The 26,464-nt window shown below is 40.6% G+C and overlaps 1 protein-coding gene across 3 annotated transcripts in view; it reads left to right on the top strand.

Annotated features, from left to right (window-relative positions):
- OSMR (oncostatin M receptor) overlaps window positions 1-26,464 on the top strand; it is a 99,899-nt gene that overhangs the window by 16,240 nt on the left and 57,195 nt on the right. For all 3 annotated transcript variants that reach the window (XM_010336658.3, XM_039470412.2, XM_039470426.2), the window contains exons 2-7: window positions 6,336-6,421; window positions 11,537-11,709; window positions 16,970-17,141; window positions 19,742-20,026; window positions 21,275-21,410; window positions 21,953-22,104. In XM_010336658.3, coding sequence (XP_010334960.1) covers window positions 6,349-6,421; window positions 11,537-11,709; window positions 16,970-17,141; window positions 19,742-20,026; window positions 21,275-21,410; window positions 21,953-22,104 — 991 coding nt within the window. In that variant the 5' untranslated portion in view covers window positions 6,336-6,348. The remainder of the gene's footprint in view (window positions 1-6,335; window positions 6,422-11,536; window positions 11,710-16,969; window positions 17,142-19,741; window positions 20,027-21,274; window positions 21,411-21,952; window positions 22,105-26,464) is intronic.

Raw genomic sequence — 26,464 nt, 5'->3', positions numbered from 1 at the left:
GATGTGTGACATTATTTCTAAAGCCTCTGTTCTGTTCCATTAGTCTATATATATATGTTTTGGTACAAGTATCATGTTGTTTTGGTTACCATAGCCTTGTAGTTTAGTTTGAAGTCAGGTAGTGTGATACCTCCAGCTTTGATTTTTTTGCTTAGGATTGTCTTGGCTATGCGGGCTCTCTTTTGGTTCTATATGAAATTTAAAGTAGTTTTTTTCTAATTCTGTGAAGAAAGTCAATGGTAGATTGATTGGGATACCATTGAATTACTTTGAGCAGTATGGCTATTTTCATGCTATTGACTCTTCCTGTTCATGAGCATGGAATGTTTTTTCATGTGTTTCCTCTCTTACTTTCCTGAGCAGTGGTTTGTAGTTCCCCTTGAAGAGGTACTTCACATGCCTTGTTAGTTGTACATTTAGGTATTTTATTTTCTTTGTAGCAATTGTGAATGGGAGTTCATTCACTCATGATTTGGCTCTCTGTTTGTCTGTTATTGGTGTATAGGAACACATGTGATGTTTGCACATTGATTTTGTATCCTGACACTTTGCTGAAGTTGCTTATCAACTTAAGGAGATTTGGGGCTGAGATGATGTGGTTTTCTAAATATATAATCATGTCATCTGCAAACAGAGACAGCCTGAATTCCTTTCTTCCTATATGAATATCCTTTCTTTCTTTCTCTTGCCTGATTGCTTTGACTAGAACTTCCAGTACTATATTGAGAGGGCATCCTTGTCTTGTGCTGGTTTTCAAAGGTTTCCAGCTTTTTCCCATTCAGTATGATACTGGCGGTGGGTTTGTCATAAATAGCTCTTATTGTTTTGAGATACGCTCCATCAGCACCTAGTTTATGGAGAGTTTTTAGCATGAAGAGATGTTGAATTTTGTTGAAGGCCTTTTCTGCATCTATAGAGATAATCATGTGGTTTTTGTCATTGGTTCTGTTTATGTGATGGATTACATTTATTGATTTGTGTACATTGAACCAGTCTTGCATCCCAGAGATGAAGCCAACTTGATTGTGGTGGATAAACTTTTTGTTGTGCTGCTGGATTCTGTTTGTCAGTATTTTATTGAGGGTTTTTGCATGGATGTTCATCAGGGATATTGGCCTGAAATTTTCTTTTTTTGTTGTGTCTCTGCCAGGTTTTGGTGTCAGGATGATGCTGGCCTCATAAAATGAGTTAAGAAGGGGGTACTCTTTATCTGTTGTTTGGAATAGTTTCAGAAGGAATGGTACCAGCTCCTCTTTGTATCTCTGGTAGAATTCGGCTGTGAATCCATCTTGTCCTGGGCTTTTCTTTGTTGGTAGGGTATTAATTACTGCCTCAATTTCAGACCTTGTTATTGGTCTATTCAGGGATTCTTCTCCTTCCTGGTTTAGTCTTGGGAGGGTGTATGTGTCCAGGAATTTATTCATTTCTTCTAGATTTTCTAGGTTATTTGTGTAGAGGTGATTACAGTATTCTCTGATGGTAGTTCATATTTCTGTTGCATCAGAGGTAATATTCCCTTTCTCACTTTTTATTGTGTCTATTTGATTCTTTTTTTCTTCTAACCATTTATCTATTTTGTTAATCTTTTCAAAAAAGCAGCTCATGGATTCATTGATTTTTTTGAAGGGTTTTTTGTGTTTCTATCTTGTTCTGCTCTGATCTTAGTTATTTCTTGTCTTCTGCTCTTGCTTCTCTAGTTCTTTTAATTGTGATTTTAGATCTTTCTTGCTTTCTCCTGTAGGTATTTAGTGCTACAAATTACCCTCTAAACATTATTTTTTTATATCGTTTGTTCTTTTTTTTTTCTCTCTTACTGTTCATCATTGCAGTTTGGTGGTTTTCTGCCGTCGATGTATTTGAGTCCTTGCTTTTTCTAATTTTTTTTTTTTGCCTATTTCCAATTAGTTTTATATTTTCATGTGTTTTCATGATGGCAGATACCATTCTTTCACTTCCAGGTATAGGATTTTTTTAAGCATTTCTTGTAGGGCTGATGTAGAAGGGGTAAATTCCTTTAGTTTTTTCTTGTCTTGGAAAGACTATTTCTCCTTCATTTTTGAAGGATAACTTTGCTGAATATAGTATTCTTGCCTGAAGTTGTTTTTGTTTGTTTGTTTGTTTGTTTTCGTTTTTGTTTTGTTGTGTTTTGTTTTCTTTCAGTGCTAGACTATATCTGCCCATTCTCTCCTGGCCTGTAAGTTCTCTACCAAGAAATCCACTGTTAGTCTGATGGGGGTTTCCTTATATATGACTTGATCCTTTTCTCTTTCTTTTTTAAAATTATCTATCTGTCTTTAACTTTTGACAGTCTGACTTTTTTGGGGTTCAATATCTTTGGGAATCTCTGAGCTTTCTTTATCTGGATGTCTATATCTCTTGCAAGACTTGGAAAATTTTCAGCTATTATTTTGTTAAATAGATTTTCAATGCTATTGCCATGTCTTCTCCTTATGGAACACCAGAAATTTGAATATTTGGTCACCTTTTGGTGTTCCATATGTAATGTAGGCATTCTTTCTTCCTTTAAATTCTTATCTCTGTCTATCTGTCTGTCTCTCTGCCTCTGTTTCTTTCTCTTTCTCTTTTTATGACTGGGTTATTTCAAAAGACTTGTAGACGAGTTCAGAAATTCTTTCTAGTCTGTTGTTGAAGCTCTTGATTGTATTTTTTATTTCAATTATTGAATTATTCAGGTACAGGATTTCTGTTTGGTTCCTTTTAATGATATCTGTTTTGTTGAATTTCTCATTCAGATATGAATTGTCCTGATTTGTTTAAATTATTTTTGTTCTATTGTATCTCTCTGAGTTTCTTTAATATCATTACTTTGAATTCTTTTTCAGACATTTCATAGATTTCTTTTTCATTGGAACCCATTGCTGGAGAATTATTATGTTCCTTTGGAGGTATCATGTTTCTTTGTATTTTCATGTGTATTGTGTCCTTACATTGCTATCTGAGCATCTGGTGAAAGAGTTGCTGTTTGTAATTTCATGGATTTGCTTTCATAGGGAAATATTTTTTTCCTGTAGCTATATCGATAATGTTGGTTGGGTAGAGAGAGTGCTTAGGTTTGATTCCGGCTAGACACAGTAGTGTAGTCTCTGTATGATATATTTGGCTGTAATTGTCATCAGTGGTGTCTTGGTTGCTTAGGCTGCTGTTGTTAGTAGAAGCTGCGGTAAGACTTCGTTGAGGACGGGGACACTAGACAGGCTGGTGGTTGAGCCCCAGTGGTGGTGGTGGCACCAGGCCTAGTGGTCAGTCCTTGGGCCCCCACATGCCCACCTGATGTACACAAGCACCAGTCGTAGTGGGTTTGGATGGGCCAATCCTTGGGCCTCCATGTGGCTTGCTTGGGTGCCAGTAGTGGCAGTGGTAGACCAGGAAGGCAGACAGATCTGGCCCTTGGGCAGCATGTGTGGTGTTGGTAATGGTAGTTGTGGCAGGTCAACCCTCAGGACCCCTGGCACACACATGAGTGCTGGTGGTGGCTGTGATGGACTGTGCACGCCAGTCCCCAGATCCCAGGTAGTGTATGCAGGTGGGTTCTTGTGGCAGTGATGAAGGCAGGGTAGGCAGGCTCACACTCAGGCTTCCAGGAGGCAGGTGCAGATTCTGATGTTGGTAGACTGGGCACATTAATTAATCACCAGGCTCCTAGATGATGTATGTGGGCACCAGTAGGCTGGGTGGGCCTGTCCTCAGCACTCCAGAAAGTGTGATTGGTTGCCAGAGGGGGTGGGTGAGGCAGATCAATTCCCAGGCCCTTGGTTCATGTGTGCAGGCACTGGTGAAGTTGATGATGGATGTGGTAAGCCTGTCCTCAGTCCTCCCAATGGTGTGCATGAATGCCAGCTGTGGTAGGTAGGGCAAGTTGATGCCCAGGGTCCTGGACAGTGTGCTCAGGCAGTAACAGTGGGATTGGTGGGGTGGACTGGTCCCTAGGCCCCCTAAAGTACATGCAGGTGGGTGATAGCCCTGATGTTGGAGGTAGGGGGCAGGTAGGATTGCTATTAGCAACAGTGACCCCAAGTAAGGGACTGTAAGGCTTTTGGCAGCATGTGCTTTGGCTTCTTTTGTTCTGGAGGCAGCTTCCCCAGTGTGCTTCAGTAATTGTTCCCCAGAGTGTAGACTGAGTGAACTAGAGTGCACTACAACACCACTGCCCTCTGAGCGGATATTGGGTGATGTCATCAGGACTACAGAAATGTGGAGAGCAAGGTCTGTTGGCCCCAGCACAGGATGTAGCCTAATGGGGGCTGAGATCTCGACATGGTACTGTGCTGTTGAGAGGGAAGGGGTAGGGACCCCACACGAACTGCCTCTCTGGAGCAATGCCATCACACAGACTCCAGACAGCTCCCTATACTAATCTCAGGGCTGGCAAGGGTAGAGGGGCTGTCTTGTGGCTAGGATTACCAGAGTTCACAGTAGGAATATGAACCACTGGGGATCTCTCACTTAACTTTTCCTGGCACTGGGGAGTTTCTTCTGGCTCTGAGCCACTTTTGGCTGGGTCATCCGCTTTACCTCCCTCTCCTTCTCAGGGGTTTTCTGTCATTTCCCTGCTGAATGCCAGTAGTCTCTCTTGTAGATGGTCTGTTCAATGTGTGATTATCTACTCACTGTACTGGTCCTTTTCAGAGGAGGTGAATGCCAGTTGCTTCTAGCCAGCCTTCTTGAAGCTGCTCCCTCAATGTATTCTATTGAAGTTTTATGTAGAGATTTTGGAGAAGTATGAATGACTTTTTGCCAAAAATAGAAAGTAAAACAAAGAGGTGCTTAAAGGAATAGGAACAAAACCTGTTCTTTGCAGTCTTCTGTTTCTGTTTTCAACTGGGCTCACCTATACACAGGTCTGACCATCCTAGAATAATTTGATGATGTGGTCTACCCTCTTCTTGTCTTCACTATTCTTCCCATTTACCTGTAAAATATTTTTAAAAAATAGAGGACATAGGAAGTAACAGTTGATTATCTGGTTTACTGAATTGCTGGCTTTTGATAAAATCAAAAGTGGCTGGAGAGAAGCAAAAATTGTTTTGAATTAATTGTTTCATTGTTGCCCTCTGCTGAGTCAGAGTTTCAAGCAGAAAAGTGAAATCCAGTGCTTCCCCTGACTAATACATTTGTTATTAAATTAAGAACATATTAGCCTTTTTGAGGTCATCCAGCCTTATTCTTGATGTCCTCAGATTTTTCCCTGATCAAAGTACCTGATGAATCACTGAAGCTCTTTGGCTCTTTACAATTCTTTTCTAAGGAAAGGAAAACCGGAAATTATTTGGAATAATGAAAAACTGACTGTCTCTTGGGAGAATATACTAACTTTTCCTAGGTTAAGTTTTAATAAGGGAGATAGGAAAGGATGGAGATGCTCTCCCCTCCAAGTAATTAAATTTAGCTTTTGTGAAACTATTGTACTTGTTCATTATCCCTATTTAACTCTTGTTTCTCTGCCTGACCTTTCTTTATGCCAGTCTTTGCTTGGACTGAATGAATTGGTTGATCAGTTATCCATTGCCACCAAGCATCAGTGACACACAGCAATAAGCATTTATTTCTCTTTCACTTGGGGTCAGCTGCTCTTGTCTGGGGTTGGCTGGCTGCTGGCTGATGTAGACTGGTCTCAGCTGGAGCAACTGAGGTGGCTCTCTCTGTTTTCATGTGTTGCTCATTCTCCTTCTGGTTCCAGTAGGTGATATGGTTTGGCTGTGGCCCCATCTTCCACATGTTGTGAGAGGGACCCAGGGGGAAGTAATTAAATCATGGGGGCTGGTCTTTCCTGTGCTATTCTACTCATAGTTAATAAGTTTAATGAGATCTGATGGGTTTATCAAGGGTTTCCACTTTTGCTTCTTCCTCATTTTCTCTTGCCTCCACCATGTAAAAAGTGTCTTTGACCTCCGGCTATGATTCTGAAGCCTCCCCAGCCATAGGGAACTGTAAGTCCAATTAAACCTCTTTTTCTTCCTAGTCTCAGGTGTTTCTTGATCAGCAGCATGAAAACAGACTAATATAGTAGGGTAGCCCATAACTTCTTTTCATGTCACACGTAGAAACACAGAAGAGCAGGTAGAAACTGGCATACCATTCTACCCGGCACACTATCACTTGTGCCTCATTTATGGACCCAAGAAGGTCCTGTGGGGCAAGGAAATATACTCTTCCTGTTTTGGGGAACCTCCAAAGTCACATGACAAGAGACACGGATACAGGGAAGGGAGAAGCATGGGAGCCTTATTGCCTTATCTACCACAGTTGGCTCAAAGAAACCTGCCAGGAGAGAAAATTAAATAAAATTTTCCTTCTTTATAATTTATCTTTTTCAGAAAAGCAGAACTGATGGCTGTATTTGAAGTCTTTCCGACAGTGTTCTTCTTAACGTTGCTGTCCTTGAGGACTTACCAGAGTGAAGGTAAGAAGTGGAAAGAACAGTAAAGACAAAAATCACGTCGGGAACAAATGAGGTCATTGACACTTTGGAAAAAAGTTTTCCTTTTTCCTTTGGGAATTACTTCGAGTTCATGAGTATCTCCCATGAGGAGATTTGTCAGTCTCTCAGAGTAGTGGTTGCCTTAGTCTTGGCCTCTCTCATTTTGATGGCTCATCTTAATAAGCCACCCCTTGACCCTGACTTCCCAGTCAATGTACTGCTCATTAGGGGCAATTGTAAATGGACCTAATCTCATAGAATTCCATGATCGACATATTTTACCAGACCATCATTGAAGTAGTTCCTTCTGGGGAAAGACACTGATTATGCCACACCAGTACTGACCACTCGGTTAGTACAAGTTTTATGTCCTTCAACTACATTCATTGTGAAGCTGTTAGCTTTGTAAAATATGAGTAAAAGCAATGAAAATATGAAGAAACTCTTTCAAGTCTCTGCAAGACAATATGCTAAATGCTGAAATGTTTATAGAAAAATAATATTGTGTCAATTAGCTACTCCCCAAGGGAAGGTATTTTGAGATAAATCAACTTTATAAATAAAGTCAATGAAAACTTAATACCTCTAAAATGTTTACTGATACTTTATCACCTTGAACTTGTTTAGAAGTAGATCTTAGAGTTGAGAGAGTTTCTATTGGTTTGTAATTTTTTTTGTACCTTTCATATGTATTTTACAAAGTTTTACATTTTCCTCTTCCTATATTTATTCTTTGCTGTACTCCGGAGCTTTTTAAAGAAGCGTACAGGTATTTGCTCCTAGTAGTTACTCATGCAATTCCTGTCCACAAATTCATGAAAATGATTTTTGCAGGGAATATGCATAGAATTTCTCATCTTCCTAGAAACTCCAAGAAAAGACATTTGAAAAAAGAAGGAAACATTGTTCTGATAATTGCTCAGTTCTCTGTCTGACATTCCTTTCACCTGGATTTATTTATTTTAGGTCCAGGGCACATGGGAAGACATTGCTATGCTCCTTCTTTTGGCATATTAAAAACCATAGTTTGGTGTTAGTCTCTTATAATCTGGGGCTGAAAGGTGGGAATTAGGATTTCTCATTTGTAGTATGTATACCTCTTGCTCATTCTATCTTACTTGCTAAAATGTAAGCACAGTGTAATCAGACTGAGCGATCAAACCATATAATAAGAATGATTTTCAACCAGCCCCACTGCCCCATCTCTGGGTGTAACCAAAATGCAGGTTCAGTTGCTTGAGGCTTGCAGAGTCCAATTAAAATTAGCAAGGTCTGGTATAAAGAAACTGACTTTTTATTCCAAAGCTAACTTAGGGTAATAAGTTTAGGCTTTCCTCCTTAAGAGTACTGCTTTGCTTTTGGAGCAGAAAGTGGGCACTTTTAAAGCAGGGGGCCTAGACAGTAGTGGAAGTGAGCAGATAGGGGTCTGCACACTCACTTTGGTGCCTTATCTACTGGTCAGTTGAATTGGCATCTTCATGGGCAGAAATAGGCTACAAGGTGGCTGAAAATTTTCCACCTTGAGAGTTTCACAGTGGGCATACTTTGAGAGAGTGGGAGAGAGTTCCGCAGTGGGCATACTTTGGGTTGTAAATCAACTGTTATCTCTCAAGGCAGTCTCCTGGTGGGTAAGAGTTACTCTCTGGAGCTTCTGAGAATATCATTATTAATAGATGAGCTCATCCTGTAGCGAGTGTCTGATGAAGGGGAGGTAAAAGGTTATAATTGCATTTGCAAAGGGCTAAGTAGGAAGTGGGCAACAGAGGGAAATGGAGAAAAGAGAAAATACCAATAAAAATAGTAACTCATTTTCTTTTTCTTAGAAAACTGGGGGGACTCAGTTACATGGGATCTCCAGGAAGTCCCAGGCATCTAACTCCAAGCTTTCAGCCCAGCTCATTTCTCTAGTGAAGTTCATTTTCTGATCTGGCACTACTTCCTACGTGCCTTCTATGTACAAGACACTCTGCTCTCAGAGCAAGCTCTGCTGCTCACTCTTTCAGCTTCTTTTGTTTAGATCAGATATGCCTTTCCCTGTTTGTCTATGAACCAGTCTTCACTTCTGCTTCCAGCTTTCTCTGTCAAGCATGCCTTCTTGGATAATTAATCCTGCCTTTGCCCTGACCTGTACTGTTTGGATTTCTTGTCTCAATTTCTGCTGCATTTAACCAAGTACTTACTAAACTCCCACTCAAACTAGTTTGCTTACCACTTAATCACACAGCCAGATTCAGATCTGGGGATTTATTCCAAATCATCTGGTTTAATTTCTCTAATCAACAAGAAAGAGCCAAGACTTTCTTCAGTTAATCCCAGGTACCTGTTTCCATCAGCCAGAGACTATGACTGCAGCATTTTGATGTATTTTCCTCCGTCTGCTGTGTATTTGTGTGTATAAATAGAGATAGATAAATCCATAGTGTATTTTTAAATAAAAGTTAAATTATAGTAGATAATTCAGGATTTCTTTATTACTCAAAACAATTACTATAACATGGTGAGTGTTATTCTTTGATATTAAATGTTCTTCTAGCGACAACATTATTTTTAATTGCTGCATGATATTCCTGCTTAAGAATGGACAATGGTTTATTTCCTTGAGTAGTTTTATGGATGGTCAGAGAAACAGGGTGGGGAACGTGGGAGGAGATTATGTGATTAAATCCTGGTCTTTTGATTCCCAAACCTGGCCTTTTGGCCACACTCCAGCATTATAAAAAGAGAGCTGGACAGAGACCCACGAGCCCTAGGTTCTGGTCTGATTGTGTGGCTATGGCAAAGTCACTTCCCATTTTTTAACCTGAATTTCCTCATCTGAAAAATAATGGAATTGGATTTAAGAATCTTTTTGGTTCTTTGATCTTTCTGACTTAACCTTGGTATTTTCCACTATTTCCCAAGGAAGTCCTAGATTGCTTTTAACAGGTTATTTTTGACTGACGTCACTTGAGCACCTGAGTCATTCAGTACTCACTAATAGCATATGTTAATATAAGGTGTTCTTCTTTTACCTGGAGCTTCCAGAAGTAAAGTTTAGACTGGTAGTTGACTCATTCATTCAGCAACCAATCACTGAATGTCTGTCCCATAGCTAGTATGTTCTTAGTCTTGGTTTCTCTGAGCTGAGTAAGGCTGAGTCCCAACCTTGTTTCACTCACAGTCTACAGGGAGACAGACACAGAGACAGACTCTTACAGCATGTTGCAATCAGTGCTTGAAACAAGGGCTTAGGAAAACTCAGGAGGAATTGCATATTCTGAAGTATCATTATAGTGGAGTGAATCAGATATCTTAAAGAAGCATTTCTTTTCACATGTAACATATTATATGATTCTCAAACTAATACATGTTTCTGAAGAACATTTACAAAATACTGAAAAGTATAAAGAAGAAAATTAAAATCACCCAGCCTCATCATCCAGAAATAATTACTGTTATAATGACTGTTAACATTTTATTTTTACTTCCCTTTATTGGTTTAAAAAATAACATGTCCTTTAAAAACCATAAAATGGGATACATATTTCAATATATTTTTTTAAGTGTATGAGAAAACCCAAGAAAAATATATATGATTTAAACTTGGCAATAGAGTAAAAGTAGAGTTGGTAGGATTGTGGGAATTCAGTTTCTGCGTTACATGAGCATTTTTATACTGAGTAATTAGTGACATTGATTGATGTTACTCATTTGGTGAGTAAATTAGCAATATTAGTGCATTCACAGTGTTGTGCAACCATCACCCCATTCAGTTCCAAAACATTTTCATCACCCCAAAAGGAAACCACTGCTTAAGCAGTTAGTCTTGATTGCCCTCTCTCTCAGCCCCTGGCAGCTAGCTACCATTCTGCTTTCTGTCTCCATGGTACTTACTGTTCTGGCTATTTCATACAAATGGAATCACAGTATAAAACCTTTTGTATCTGGCTTCTTTCACTTAGCATGATGTTTGTGAGGTTAATCTAATCGTAGCATGTAGCAGTATTCAATTTATTATGACTAGCAGTCCTTCGTATGTATATACCACAGTTTGTTCATCTGGTCATCCACTGATGAAAGTTGTTTCCACCTCTTGGCTGTTATGAATAATGCTGCTATAAATTTCTAGACAATTATTTGTTTCAATTCCTGCTTTCAATTCTTTGGGTTATATACCTAAATTCTTTTTCAGTCTATATGGTGTTTTGCTCCTCTTAAGTGGAAAGTCATGATTTGTTCTTCTCTAAGAATCAGCATGGACTTCACTTACTTAGGGCCCATTGTCTCTCTAGTGCCAGATATATCTGCTTAAACCTCTGTGTGCAAGCCATTTGCAGTGGCGCCATTGGTGGTTTGTACAGTCAGCCAAAGAGACAGGCTGCAGCTTCCCAAGGCCACCAACTTCAGCAAATCTGATTCATGTTTGAATTCCTTATTCTTTTACAGACTGTTTCATACTACCAACTAGTGTAAAATTTCAATCTCTGATTGTTTCATATGAGTTCATCATGTCTCTCGAACTAGCTCTCTTCTTTGAGCTTGGAACCTTGTCACAATTATTTTGTTTCACGTCAAATGACTGGTATGTTGCTGGTCTCATCCAGAGAGTTCAGTTAATTCTTGCTAGTCTTTATCTTTTAAGCTAAATACATTGAGAGACAAATGGCAATGTCTACAGATAAGATATGCTCCCACATTGTAGTCTTCTACTAAACTACAAAATACTGACTTTCAAAAAAGGAAACTTTTATTTCTGATTTCCAGAAATGTAACATTTCTATCAAAAAAGTTCTCTTTCTTTTTTTCGACCTTCTCATAAATTTCCAAACCAGTTAGATTGTCTAGTAAAGGATCTTTCTGTTTTGTGTACCTGTTTATCAATGTATGAGCTTGCCAAATATTGTTGAGCAAGTCACTTCATTCATCTAGGTCTTTATTTCTGCGTCTGCTAAGTAATTTCTAAATTATCTTCCAGTTTTCCAAGGTGTCTGATTCCAGGATGCACATATAAGCAATGTTTTCCAGAGCTAAGTAATGATGATACTTAAGTTTAATTATCCCTGACTCCAATCATGCTCCTATTAAACATTATTTCATACCTCATTTTGGTCTTTTCAGTCTTGGCTGAACGTTTACCATTGACTCCTGTATCACTTAAAGTTTCCACCAATTCTGCACATCAGAGTTTGCATTTACAATGGACTGTCCAAAACCTTCCATATCATCAGGAATTGAAAATGGTATTTCAGATCCAGATCAGTAGAATTGAAACATCCAATGTCATCTGGGTGGTAAGTAATTTTTTGGCTCAATATTTTAAAAATCATCTTTAAAAAAAGACACCATGTTTTATCTTTTATAACATCTGAAAAAAAAATCTCATTTTAGAAACATATTAGCAGCTCAGATCAGTTTTTCTAAACAATTACATTTCTGTGTTTTCAGTTAAGGATTCAGGACAAAGTAACATGACAACTTTGGTTTGGTAGGTAGGATGGGATGCGTTAAGAGAATAGATTATTTTCTCCGTTTTGCTCTGTCTCCTGAGAAGACTATTGAATCTGTCCTCATGAACACTGGATTCCAGAGATCCACGAATATTAACCATTTCATTCCTCCTACCTCTTTCTTCTCTGTCCCCCAGAGATTTTCCTAAATAAGATGTAATAATTTGGCATCATTTTTCTTTCAAATGTAGCTTCCTGACAGTTTCTTGGCTATACCCTGCTGAAATGCAAGGAAGAGTAAGTACTAGCACTTAATGTTCTAGTCACCAAGGAGCCATGTTGGAGAGTAACTTCCTGGGTCCTTTGATGCGTCACATGTGGCTTTTTCTACAACAAATTAAATTAAGAAAATACTGAATTTCATACTCTTTTTGTCTTTAAATTCTTTGGGGTGGATTTTTCACTTACCTTCGTTCAGATGGTTATTGGGTCTGTTTTGCCTGAGGTGTCCCCATCTAGTACACTGGGACACATTAGTGGTTTATGATTTCTGTGTCTCATCTGGGCACTCTAGTAATCTACATGCACATAATGTCCAGCCATTTTCACGGGATGTTTAAGGACAGTGGAATGTTTTCTCATTGAAAGGAACTGAAAACTTTCCTACAGATAAGAGAAGCCTAGGACTGTGCTCGGGCCCTCCGGCAGCTCAGCCAGGTCCACTCTTCCCCCAGACAGTGGAGGCTTTGGGTACACAGATACAGCATGGTTAGTTCCTTTGGTAAAGCATAAAAGTCACCAGTTTTAAAATCCTCAGTTACTTTCCATATTCATTATTGCAAGTTGAGATCTGAGCAAGTTACATAAAGTTTTGACTCTGTCCATTTAGGATTCATACCAAGTCTATAATTCTACATTTTGAAAGGCAGTTTCCCTCAATGAGACTTAAATAGTATGATGATTTTCAACAACAGTGATGCTTAGGTGTAGCCATTTTCTCCCTGCATATCAGCACATATTCCCACCATCCCTACTAGTGATTTTGATTTTTGTATTTTTAATGGGTACACTCGTTGGTAATTTGGGCCCAGTAAAACATTGAAGCAAAGGTCATATTGTGACTGATAATTAGCTACAAAAAGAATAATTGAGGTGGAAGTGCTGGAGGAATTGTGGAAAACTAGCCCTTAGCACCATTAGCAAAAATCAGATTAACCATAGACTGCATGGATCCTGTTCTTTATATTTCCAAAAGACAACTCATACCGATTATTACGTTAGAGAAAACACCATTAGCTATAGACCAAGTGGATCTTTTTCTTTATTTTCCTGAAAAGCAGTTGCTCAAATGTGCTTCATATTGGATTCTTTAATAGTCCTCTTTGCTAGAGAAAGCAGCTAGTGTAGACTATTTCTGTAACCTTCTAGGGCTCGAGATCCTTTGGGGTAGAGTTTTGCTTTGTCTATCGTGTCATCCCGACAACACCCAACCCAGCTTGACCACAACAGAGAAAAAACTACACCACAGAGAGGTTTGTTGTGTTGCTCCAAGTGACAGAGGCAAGGTGGGATCATCCTTCACCCCTGTGCCCAGACAGGGATGACAGTCACATGCAGCCCCCAGGCCGTTGGTGGGCACATGTTCTATGGGATAGATAATACCTTGAGAAGCGCTTGTCTGAATCACTCATGCCTGAAGTTGAGGAGAAATATAAGATCCTCCTCCTGTTAAGGGGAAGATGCTGCTTCTGTTTAGACTAAAATCTCCCTTACACAGGGAAGCTCCCTGTAGTGCAGGCCTGACAGAGTACTCTCATTCATGCTGGGGGATAAGGGGGAGCTTCTGGACTCGGTGTCTCAGACACCTCTGTTCCCAAACAAGCCAAAGGAAGAGCACCTTGACCCAGTTACTTGCAGCTGAGCCAGAGGCACCGAGCCGTCTCCTGGATGGTATTGGCCATTTGGAACCCTGAACTGCATGGTCCTGCCCTGAGTCGTGGCCCTCCCCTTCCCTTTGCTTTATGATTTTGTCAATGGCATAGGAAGGCAAAGGAGGGTAAGAGCTCAAGCTTGGAAGGAGGCCAGGCGTGGGAGTCAAACATCTCAGTAACAAATCAGTGACCTCGGTTAGACTTCTGTGGTGAATGTATGTGCCAGTTTCTTGTGATTTACTGATGTCTGCAAGGGTCAGATTAAACTTACCACTTCAATGAATCAAGTGACCCAAAGACAATTTATCATATTTAAAGAAAAAAAAAATCACTGAATTGCTGTATTTAAGGAAAAGTTTTATCTCCTACATTAACAGGGGCTGTAAAAACCACAAAGCAGAAGTTGAGGTTAAACAGAATCCACACATAAATAGTGTCTGGGGGAAACACAACTCATTGCATATTAATGAAATGATGAAATCATTCAGTCCAGAGTTGCAGACTGTGGGCCCAGGTCAGGCATTGTGCATAGTGTGGGAATATCAGCACTGAGCACGCTGGAAGGAATGAGGAAGTAAACACACAAATAGGGTATTCTACATGTGGGCTGTGTGTACAGGTCACTGATGAGATGCTGTGAGGTTGGGATTAGGCCTCACCTTCTCCCACAGTCTGGACAAAGGACTGTGTGAGACCAGATATCCAAGAGGATTGAAGTTAATGTAGCAAGTAGAGTAGAAAAGAGTGCTCTGAGCAGGCCCAACAGGCATAAGCAGAGGCCCTGAGAGAGGTGGTGGAGAATTTCCAGGTCTGAAAACTGGCTGTGGTGCTGAATCCCCAAGCACATGGGGTGGCAGAGGCCTAGATACACAGGACCATGGGAGCATGCTCAGGTTTTGTTTTGTTTTGTTTTATCCCAAGGGCAATAAGAACAAAGGAAGTGGCAAGATCTGATTTGAATAGCTGCAAAGCAGAGTGTGGTGGGGAACTGGGGAAAGGGAGGTGTGGCCAGTAGGAAGCGAGCTGTGGGGTCTGGCCAAAGCAGAGATGCGGATGACAGAAGTGCTGCACTTTAAGGAGAAGTGGGAGGTAAAATTCAGTCTGTGACTTGTTGACATTATAGTGAGGTTGCCATTATTGATGTACTTCCTTCTAGCAGGGGTCGGGGTGGCCGGAGAGACAGGTTATTTGCTCTTAAATTTTAAAAACATTTAAGTAAAATGTACTTGATATTGCTCACGTTAAATAGTGAGAGTTTCATGGATCAGGACCTCACAACTTATTAAAAGAACATATTGGCCGGGCGCGGTGGCTCAAGCCTGTAATCCCAGCACTTTGGGAGGCCGAGGCGGGTGGATCACAAGGTCAAGAGATCGAGACCATCTTGGTCAACATGGTGAAACCCCGTCTCTACTAAAAATACAAAAAAAATAGCTGGGCATGGTGGCGCGTGCCTGTAATCCCAGCTACTCAGGAGGCTGAGGCAGGAGAATTGCCTGAACCCAGGAGGCGGAGGTTGCGGTGAGCCGAGATCGCGCCATTGCACTCCAGCCTGGGTAACAAGAGCGAAACTCCGTCTCAAAAAAAAAAACCAAAAAAAAAAAAAAAAAAAAAAAAAAGAACATATTTTGTGATCTAGGAATAAAGTAATGGAATAAATGGAAATAAAATGTAAACATTAAAAATATCGCAGTCTGCGTAGAGTGAAAAAGGAAGCCGACAATTAAATGCCCACTGAGTGGACTGGCATGTTCTCAGCCCAGGGCGGGGTTTAGTTTTGTCAGGGACACTGTTTCAAGTTAGCGACCTGAACAGGGGGCAGACATAAATAGAAGAAGGCCTCTGAGTTGCTAACTCCAAGCAGTGTGTGACATGTGACTTATCCCTCCCTTCACCAAGGACTTACATTCGCCCTTAGAAACACGGATGCAGGCTTGACCTCAGTTCCCCCAGGAATTGTCACATGTGTGTTGTCTCCACCTTGCAGCTATGGGGCAGAAAACAGGAGTCTTTGAGGAAGCATTCTGAGGAGAAGATGTGGCTGGAGCTATGGGGGACATGCAGAAGAGGAGAGCAGTTTCTGCTGGAGTCACAGCTGGTACACCAACAGCTAGCCACGGTATAGAGGAGGGCCTCAGGAGGGGTGGAGACGAGAGGAATGCAGAAGAAAGAGCAAGAAAGGCTTCATGATGGAGATGGGGCATGACCCGGGCTTGAAGAAGGGGACAGCTCCCAATTCAGCAGGGAGCGGAAGACACCAAACCAAAGACAATGCCTGAGCAAGGACAGGTGTGAAAGCATAAGGCAGATGCCGACGTGTTGGGAGGAGCCATGTTTGGAGAGATGGTTCCTGCAAGGGACCGGTAGGTTGGAGCCAGATTATATAGCAGGCCTTGTGTAACAGGGTAAGGTGTAAAGGAACCACTGAAGCTGCTGGAATTAGAGAATAGAAACACCAGAATCTCAGAAAGATAAAAGCTAAAGGCTATGCCAGAAGCCCAAATGGCACTTCAACCTAGACAAGACATTTTGTGTCATTGACATCTCCAGGGCTTAAGAGTCTGACAAGCGGAGCCCAAGAGATGGGGTGTGGTCCATGTGGCCACCACATCTGAAAACACAAGAGACAGGAAACCAAGGGAGACTCGGAGAGCCATCTGTTGACTTCCAAGAGAAAATGAAATTTCTGGCGTGCCATGAAAGACTGCTTTCTTAACTGAGATTTGGCCAACCTAATCTGATCTTCACTAAAGATGGATATTTGTAAAACAATCAATCTTTTTTTTTTTTTTAAGGATGATTGAATTAATTCTCTACTTTTCAAGAACTTTCGTAGATTCTCTGGGACTGGCACAGTGAACACCTTCTGTCTCTGATCTGTTCCCCAAGACCTGAGTAGCTTCTGTTTTCTCTTCCGCATGTTCCACATGAGACCCGTGGAATTGGAAGACCATAGGGATTGGAAGCTGAGTTCTCAAAAGGCAGGAGATTATAGCTGGCTCCTATGCGAGGCATCAGAGCACAGGGAATTGACTAACAGAAATGATCTTCCCTTGTACATATTGTGGCCCTGCAATGGGATCTTAGGTGTGTGCTTTGGGATAAGTCAAGTCAAGCTATTTTACAGAACAAGATGGCTATGTGTTTCCTTTTTTTTTCCTCTTTGCTTTTAGGGGAATTATAGCACCACTGTGAAGTGGAACCAGGTTTTGCATTGGAGCTGGGAATCCGAACTCCCTTTGGAATGTGCAACACACTTTGTAAGAATAAAGAGTACGGTGGTCGATGCCAGGTTCCCTGAGCCAAATTTCTGGAGCAACTGGAGTTCATGGGTGGAAGTCAATGGTAAGAAGTGAGGTAGTTACAAGAGTGAAAAAGGTTAATATGTTTTTTTAATGAAGAGCAATAGTTGAATAGTGGAAATCTCCTTCTTGGAACCCTGGGTAGACACTGACATTATTTTCCTTTGGCTCCTGTGGGAAGTAAAAAACACAGGTGTGAAACTTGGCACTGGAAGATGTAGTCTGAAGTCTTGCTCCTGAACTTATTCATTGAGACGGTTGTGCAAATCAGACAATTTCGTATTTGTTTTCAAAACGTGTAAAGTGTGTATATTATAAATGCTAAGTGAACAAAGCAAGACATAAATTGTACATATGTATGTATTTGAGCAACACAAAATGTGTATGCATCTAGAGTAGAGGTTGGGAACCTTTTTCTGTGAAGGACCAGATAAGAGATATTATATCCTTTTCAGAGCATACCATCTCGGTTGTGACTATTCAGCTCTGCCACTGTAGTGTGAAAGCAGCCATAGATAGATAGTGTGTAAACCAATGAGAGGGCTTTTTTGATAGAACTTTATTTACAAAAATAGGGCCTGGCACGGTGGCTCACGCCTGTAATCCCAGTACTTTGGCAGGCCAAGGTGGGCATATCATTTGAGGTCAGGAGTCCAAGACCAGCCTGGGAAACATGGTAAAACAATGTCTCTACTAAAAATACAAAAATTAGGTGGGTGTGGCAATGGGCACCTGTAGTCCCAGGTACTCGGGAGGCTGAGGCAGGAGAATCACTTGAACCCAAAAGGCAGAGATTCCAGTGAGCCTAGATCACACCATTACACTCCAGCCTGGGCCACAGAGTGAGGTTCTGACATACACACACACACATACACACACACATACACACACACACCAACAGATGGTGGGCTCAAGTTGTAGCCCCCCCCAATCTAAAGGCAGGGGAAATATGGAAAAATGAAAGTGATATGTTGTTTGAAAGATGAGATTATGGATAAATATATTTTAAATATTCTTTATTACCGATAATTTAATGTTGTTGTAATTAAAGTTTAGAGTGAGTTTTGTCATTTTCTTTTGCTCCCGTTAAAATAATAATAATGAGATAATAATTGAATTAAATCTATGGCCTAGTCACTTTTTAAAGTACTATATATATTTAGTTCTCATATCAGTCCTGTAAAAGGGCTTCTTATCCTCTCTTCACAGGTAAGGAAACAGGCACTGAAAGGTTAAAGAAGCCACACAAGGTCACCACGCCACCAAGTGGTGGAGCTGGAATTCTAACCCAGACAATCTGGCTCCAGAGGTCATGTGCTAACCATTACACGGACACATATACAGGGAAAGAAAGGATTTTAAAAAGATAGTAAGAAGTTGGGTGCAGTGGCTTACATCTGTAATCCTAGTACTTTAGGAGGCTGAGGCGAGCAGATTGCCTGAGCTCAGGAGTTCAAGACCAGCCAACACCCATGGCAAAAGCCCATCTCTACTAAAGATACAAAAAAATCAGCCAGGTGGTGGCACATGCCTGTAGTCCCAGCTATTCAGGAGGCTGAGGCTTGAGAATCTCTTGAAAGTTGGATTTTTATAAACTTTTAAAAAATGAGCTTTTTAAAGACCCCTCACATTTGAGGGACCGGCATTTCTGAGAAGCTAGGGAGAGATATGATCTCCAGAACAATTAAGAGATTATGAGGGATTTTGGAGCTGGGTAAACTGTGTCAGTCTGAATGTGGTTTTACTACTTTTCTGTGGTAAAACCACAGTTTATAAAAATCCAGACTTCAAGCGATTCTCAAGCCTCAGCCTCCTGAACAGCTGGGATAGGCATGTGCCACCACCTAGCTGATTTTTTGTATCTTTTTTTTTTTTTTTTTTTGAGACTAAGTTTTGCTCTTGTTACCCAGGCTGGAGTGCAATGGTGCGATCTTGGCACACCGCAACCTCTGCCTCCTGGGTTCAGGCAATTCTCCTGCCTCAGCCTCCCAAGTAGCTGGGATTACAGGCATGCGCCACCATGTCCAGCTTATTTTTGTATTTTTAGTAGAGATGGGGTTTCACCATGTTGACCAGGATGGTCTCCATCTCTTGACCTCGTGATCCACCCACCTCGGCCTCCCAAAGTGCTGGGATTACAGGCTTGAGCCACTGCGCCCGGCTGATTTTTTGTATCTTTAGTAGAGATGGGGTTTTGCCATGTTGTATAGGCTGAGCAAACTTTAGCTCAGTCCTACCTGACCTGTTGTCGTAAAGTACTAAGAATGTCCTAAGATAATGTACATAAACACTTAACATGGCCTCCCGCAGGGCTGGGACTTGAGCAGCTGCTGCTGATACAATAACCTAGCAGTAGCAATCATGCAGTGCTCAGAGTGGTAATAGTAACGTGCTGTCTGTGGCCATAACTGCAACAGCAGTGGTAGCTGTGTAACAATAGGAGCAATGCTGGAAAGGATTGTCTCGCATGCACCAAAAGGTAGAGGATTGGCAGATACATTTAGGTTGCTGTTTTCTACAGGAGGTAGAAAAAGCTAAAGTTATCTGCTGAGGGAAAATGGACAACTTGTTTTAAGAGGCTTGAATTTTGAGTGAGATACTAACTTGGCTATTTTTTTTTTTTTTTTTTTTTTGGTCTTGCAGTACAAGATTCTCTTGGACAGGATATATTGTTCGTTTTCCCTAAAGATAAACTGGTGGAAGAAGGTGCCAATGTCACCATTTGCTATGTTTCTAGAAACATTCAAAATAATGTATCCTGTTATTGGGAAGGGAAACAGATTTATGGAGAACAGCTTGATCCACATGTATCTGTATTCCATTTGAGTAGTGTGCCTTTCATTAGGAAAACAGGGGCAGATATGTATTGTGAAGTGAGCCAAGGAAATGTCTCTAAAGGCATAAAAGGCATCGTTCTCTTTGTCTCAAGTAAGTATGCAAATTCTCTGTGGCCCTTTCTTCTCATTTCCTGAGGAATAGATTAAATTTCCTTTACTAGAAGACAAGTTAAACATTTCTGCCCATGATCTTGATTTTCTTTTGCTTCCCAAGTTTTATAAAGAGGCTCTGAAATTGATGTCCTTCAGTAATATTTCCAGGATTTCCTGTTGTTTTCTTGTTTTTACTGACAGTTGTATTCCTAGAAATCAGTAGTATTAAAGAAGAGACACTTCGGGTCATGACCTGGACTACTGGGAAAATACCCTTTTTCCCCCAGCCATGCTGAAATTACTACAGGATCATGGAGGAAGGGGAGGGGCTGCAGATTGGACAGCCACAGAGTCAGCCGGGGTTGCGGCCCAGGAGTCCTGGCTTTGAATCTTCTTTCCTTGGCTGGGTGTGTCGTCTTGACCAACTTTCCTAGCCTCTCTGAGCCAGTTTTTTCTCCTTTGTAAAATGGGGACAGTGATGGTGATTGTGAGGATTGATGAATGTGTGTAGCATCTGGCCCCAGTAATACCTGTGTGCAGTAGGAGATCAGCAAATGGAGGCCATTACTGTTCTTAACTGTGCAGTAAATGGGCTCCATTGGATACATTAGTGGAGTGGGAACATTTTGATTTTTATATAGGTCTGTGTGTGCACAACTAATGGCCTCCTGTGTTTTGTTTTGAGCATCTCCTTCCCTTTACACAGTAGGGGACATCTCCCTCCCTACCTCCCTTGCCAAAGGAAGCCTCAGTCACCTGGATGCCTGTTTCTTCTGTGTCCCTTTACCATGGTCACTAACAGCAGCAGTAACTTTGGGGACTCAGAAGTGCTTCACTATTCCCTGAACACTCAGCTCCTGCCTGTGGAATTTAGCAGGTTCACAAATCTGACTGATTTTCTCACATCCCTGAGGCTTTCTGTGAGCCGCAGCACCCAAAAGGAAACTCTGGCAGGGACTGGGGATACAACCCTTGTCAAACAGACACAGCACCAAGCACTTGCATAATATTGACCACCCATGCCCATGGCATCTGAGAAATCACAAGTGCAGGAAGGAGAAGGGGCCAAGATGAGGTGGCCCCTGAAAAGTGACTTTAGGAGGCTGTTGATATGTAGGCTTCCATCTCAGTGATCCCCATGTTGTTCAGAGTAACTCTGTGGCTTCAGACTCTAAACAGAGCTTTCCATATGGCTTAGCTTCCAATAAAAAGATTTAACTAGGTCTGTTTTCCTTTGTATGGACAGAAGTACTTGAGGAGCCCAAGGACTTTTCTTGTGAAACCCAGGACTTCAAGACTTTGCACTGTACTTGGGATCCTGGGGTGGACACTGCCTTGGGGTGGTCTAAACAACCTTCCCAAAGCTACACTTTATTTGAATCGTAAGTTGGCTCTGGTTACATTCTTGACAAGTTCTTCCTTGTTTGAGGTGCTTGTGAACAACATGGCAAAATCTACATTTAGATGTTGCAGGAAATTGGAACAAATATTTTAGAACCATCTGCCAAGATCAAGAGGAAACCTTTAAGTGGTCACAAGTGTCTAATATTTTCTACCTGAGGTTTCTAATAAAGGAACGCTTAGCATAGTATGGTAAGAATGACAGTCAATGGTATATCTTGACATGAAAATAGTCCCCTCTGATAATCTGGGTCTACCCAATTTCTGACTTTTTAAGAATATTCCAATTAAGGGACTTTTTGCCACCCACCCTTAAGTGGTGTCAGTGATTCACTGTTAAGACGTTTTAGCACATATACCAAATTTGTAGAAACAGTATTTTCATTTGTTGGCGGTGTATCAGTGCCATTATGGGGAACATAGTTTGACAGTCACTGAGAATGCCCCAAGGGTTAAGGGATACATTTGCTTTGACAGAAGTAAAACCTTCTAATTGTTGTATTCTTTTGTTTTGTTTTTAAAGATTTTCTGGGGAAAATAAACTTTGTACCCACAAAAACTGGTGTAATTGGCAAATAACTCAAGACTCACAAGAAACTTATAACTTCACACTCATAGCTGAAAATTACCTAAGGAAGAGAAGTGTCAATATCCTTTTTAACCTGACTCATCGAGGTGAGACTAGAGTTGTCACAGCCCACCGTGGCCACTAATATGTCTTTGTTTGACAGTCTGTAATCAAGTAAATGTTCTGTAGATCTTTGCCTCATTTACAGCCGAGGTGAGAGTTAGAATTTATACCTGTTGTTCATGCTGCATTTCTCCACATGGATGCACGCATCCCCTATTATTTGTTTTAATAATGTCATGAGCACCAATGAGCTTACTACCCAACTTCAAACCTAGAACTCTAACAATAATTTCTATCATATCTCATCCTATAATCACCCCACCCCCACTCCTTCCACTGAGATCATTATCACTTTAAATTGTGTGCATGTGTATTCTCATTTCTTATGTGATGGTAAAAATGCCTTTATTTGGTTTGGTTTTAATGCATAGAAAGGACATCAAGCTGTATGTAATAATTCAGTAATTATGTTTATATAATGTTAAATTGCTAATATTTGCCCATATTACTTACTGTTGCTGTGGTCCATTCACTTTTACTGCTGTATAGTATTTTATTGCATAAATATTAAATATTTTATTCATCATTCCTTTTTGATGGATTTGCAGGTTGTACCAAGGTGTTTGTGCTTGGCTACATGTTAATATGAACAGTTATACATGTGTCCAGTACACATCAACAATTGTTTCTCTTGAGTGTTTTACTTAAGAGTGGGATCAAATGTAGAATATGTGAATGTTCAACTTACAGGATAAGGTCAAATTATTTTTCAAAAAAGTAGTAACAATTATATTCCCACCCTGTAGATTCACATATTCTTACCAAGTTAGTATTGACACATTTTTTATTTTTGCCAATTAAATGGCTGTAAGATGGTATTTTATGATAGTCTTGGGATTGAATTTCATTAGTGTTTTGACCACGTCTGTTTTCTCTTTTATGAAAAGCTTATTCATGCTATTTGCACATTTTTCTCTGGTAAGAATATTTACATATTCTTGCTACTGATTTGTTGTTCATTTATTTATTTATTTTAAGACAGAGTCTCACTCTGTCACCCAGGCTGGAGTGCAATGGCACAATCTCAGGTCACTACAACCTCCATCCTCCGAGTTAAAGTGATTCACCTGCCTCAGCTTCCCTAGTAGCTGGGATTACAGGAGTCTGCTACTGCGCCTGGCTAATTTTTGTATTTTTAGCTGAGATGAGGTTTCACCATCTTGGCCAGGGTGGTCTTGAACTTCTGATCTCATGATACACCCACCTTGGCCTCTCAAAGTGCTGGGATTACAGGCGTGAGCCACTGCGCCCGACCTGCTGTTCATTTCTATACTGCTAATATCTTCTTTTAATTAGTAACTCACTATCTTTTATATGTCTACTGATAAAGTTTATCAATTTTAAATCAGGTAATTGTATAAAAATATTTTAAAGAGATCATTTCCTACCCTGAGATCAGAAGGATAGTCACCTATATTTTTTAATAAGAATTTTAAAGGTTTTTAAAAAGACGAATTCCAAATCCATCTGGGATTGATTCTTTTTATATTGAGTGAGATTGGGTTATGACATTGAATTTTTCTGGTTGGTAACCATCTTTCCATATCTATTTATCAAATAACTCTTCCCTCCCTAAAGATCTGGTATGCCACCTCTTTCACTATTAAGAAAGCATAAGAGAGTTCAGGATTCTTAATTCCACTGGTTGGTCTGTTTATCCCTATACTCATATTACACTAACTTGCTTAAAGTTTCAGATGAGTCTTGACATCAGGTAGGATAAGTCTCTCACCTTGTTCTTTTTCAAAAATATCCTCATCATTCTTGGTGCCATACTCTTCTATGTAAAATTGATAATTAGCGTATAAAATTCTATGAAAACCCCTGCTGGGAATTTCATTGGATCTGCACTTAATCTATAAATGTAGTTTGGAGAGATCAATATCTCTATGTTACTAAATCTTTCTGTGCATGGACATATTATATTTTTATATTTATTTAGGCCTCTGTTAAAATCATTTCATAAAGTTTTAAATTTTTCCTATGTATTTTTTTTGCATATTTTTTGTACTAGAGATACAGACAGCTCCAATGGCTAGAGGAACATCAGGTTCTTTGTCTCGTGCCGGTTTGGATAAAATGACACAGACATACAGAGAGTGGTTGTAAGAAGCCATAAGCTTAATAGGCAAGAAAAAAGGAAGGAAGAAGAAAACAGCTCCCTCATACAGAGACAGAGGCAGCGGGGGGATTTGAACAAAGAGAAAACCCCATGTGCAGCAGGAAAGTGGCTGCTTATGTGAGGAGGCTGGAGGAGGTGGTGTCTGATTTGCATAGGGCTCAGGGGATTGGCTTAACCATGCATGTCATTCACATAGCCCAGGAAAAGCTGGCCCTCCCACCCTAGTCTTTTAACATGCAAATATAGAGCACCATGATGTTCTACGCACCTGAGGATTTGCGGTGGCAACCATGTTGCCAGGCACATGTGGAGGCAAGGAAGAAGATGGCAGAATCGCCATGTTTGGGTGGACCCAGTTTCTAATGGCTAGCATTTGCATATTGAAGCTTGCAGGACAGTGGGGCGGAGGGGCAAGGCGCGGGGGCCGGGTGGGGGGGCTCTAAGAGCTGGGGCTTTTCTGCTAGAAACATTTTTGGAGCTGCTTTAAAAGAAACAAAAACTTCCAAGGACCCTTTTTAACTTTTATAACTCTACAGGCACTTAAAATTCTTCTGAAAACAGTTAAAAACATTGTTAGCATATATCCTTCCCTTTTTTTCTTCTCCATTTTTAAATTTTTAAATGTTGAACTCCTTTCTCATTTAAAAATAATTGCACTATATCATCATTGTCAGAGCACATAGGTCTTATGCTTCAAAATTAATAAAGCATTTTTTAAGATACAGACAACATCACTTGATGTGACCCTCGTGGTCCAGCACAAGTTGGCTGCTACCTTCTTCTTTGCCCCTTGTTCTCTCAGTGTGAGGCCAGGTGCCTTCTGTCTCTTCTACAGGTTTGTTGTAGTCTTTTTTGATGCAGGATCTTTATACATGTTCAGTTTTACGGAGATCCCCCCTACCTTCTCCTTTTACCTTCGTAACTCCTACACCTCTTTAGATTTCAGCTTAATCCTCACATCCCCTCCAGTAGAGCAGGTAGTGGGGACCCAGCAATGAACAAAAATAGAGGCACCGACTGCCTCTAGTGAACACATACGCTAGTGTGTGCTGAGAGAGCTGGATTAGGGGCAGGAATGAGGGCTGCAGACATATAGCAACTTGTTAATATGTAAAGAAGTCAATACAGTAACTTCAAGTACAGATAAATCCTACAAAGAAGGTAACATTCAAGTAAGAGGGTAGAGAATGCCCAGGATGTTGCTGCCATTCAGATGATTATGGAAAGCCTCTGAGAGAGCTGTCTTAAAGGACGGAAAGGAGACCTCCAGCCCCACCCAACTCAGTGTTTCCCATCATGCACTGTGACGGCATGTTTTCCTTGTGCTGGAAATCAGTGTTTAGTGCCCATACTGTCCTTCTCAGATGGGAGTACTACGCCACTAGTAGGCTGCCTTGATGTCCTTTCTTTGGTTGCTGTGTGAGTTGGCTGTTCTTTAGTATCATTCAGTGGCTCCGTTGGCTTGCAAGTGACAGGGTTCATGGAAAGCCCACCATATTCAAAGAGGATGCATTTATTATTGTACGCTTGGGCTTTGAAGGACGGTACTTGCTCAGATTAAAGTCTCATGGGATACTTGAAATGATGACATAACGTTCTCATAAAAGCAGCTCTGGCAGTCCGAGCAGTCACATGAATGACACCTACTTGACCTTTTTAGCCAGCTGTCATTCTACATAATGAACAGAGAGGGAGTCTCTGAAAGAAAATGATATTTATTTGGGACTAGATATTGCAATGAGAATACGTGTGCCATAGTAAACTATGTGTATATTCAGGAATGTAGAGGAATACAAAGGCTTTTAAAGGTAAAATGAGGAGGATTACATAATTCTTTTGAGATAATTATCCTTGGCTACAAGGATCAATAACAAGGGTGCTGTCAGTTAAAGTCTGGACAAGCAGTTGCTGGGCAGATGTCCTTGCAGAAATTTTGTGTGTGTGTAAGATTGTGATGGCCTTTGTGCAAGATTATGATTTTTGCAGTCTTTTGTGAGAGTTTTTTTATTTGGGAATCCATGTATGAGAACCCTCCCTTCCCTTCATGTTCTTCCCTGGCTTCATTATTCATGGTTTTAAAAAATGACATGGGACTTCATTTTTATTCTGAAAATTTTCATATTTCCTCCTTTTGATCAAGATCTCTCTCTGAAATCATTGCTGATCATCCTTTAACCAAGATGGACCTGTCCTGGGTTACTGGTCTGGTCCCACATTGGAGG

The sequence above is a fragment of the Saimiri boliviensis genome, chromosome 1 (assembly GCF_048565385.1).
Source record: "Saimiri boliviensis isolate mSaiBol1 chromosome 1, mSaiBol1.pri, whole genome shotgun sequence".
In the NCBI taxonomy this organism is placed as follows: domain Eukaryota; kingdom Metazoa; phylum Chordata; class Mammalia; order Primates; family Cebidae; genus Saimiri; species Saimiri boliviensis.
Note: the sequence above shows the minus strand (reverse complement) of the source record. Positions and strands in the feature narration are given on the sequence as shown.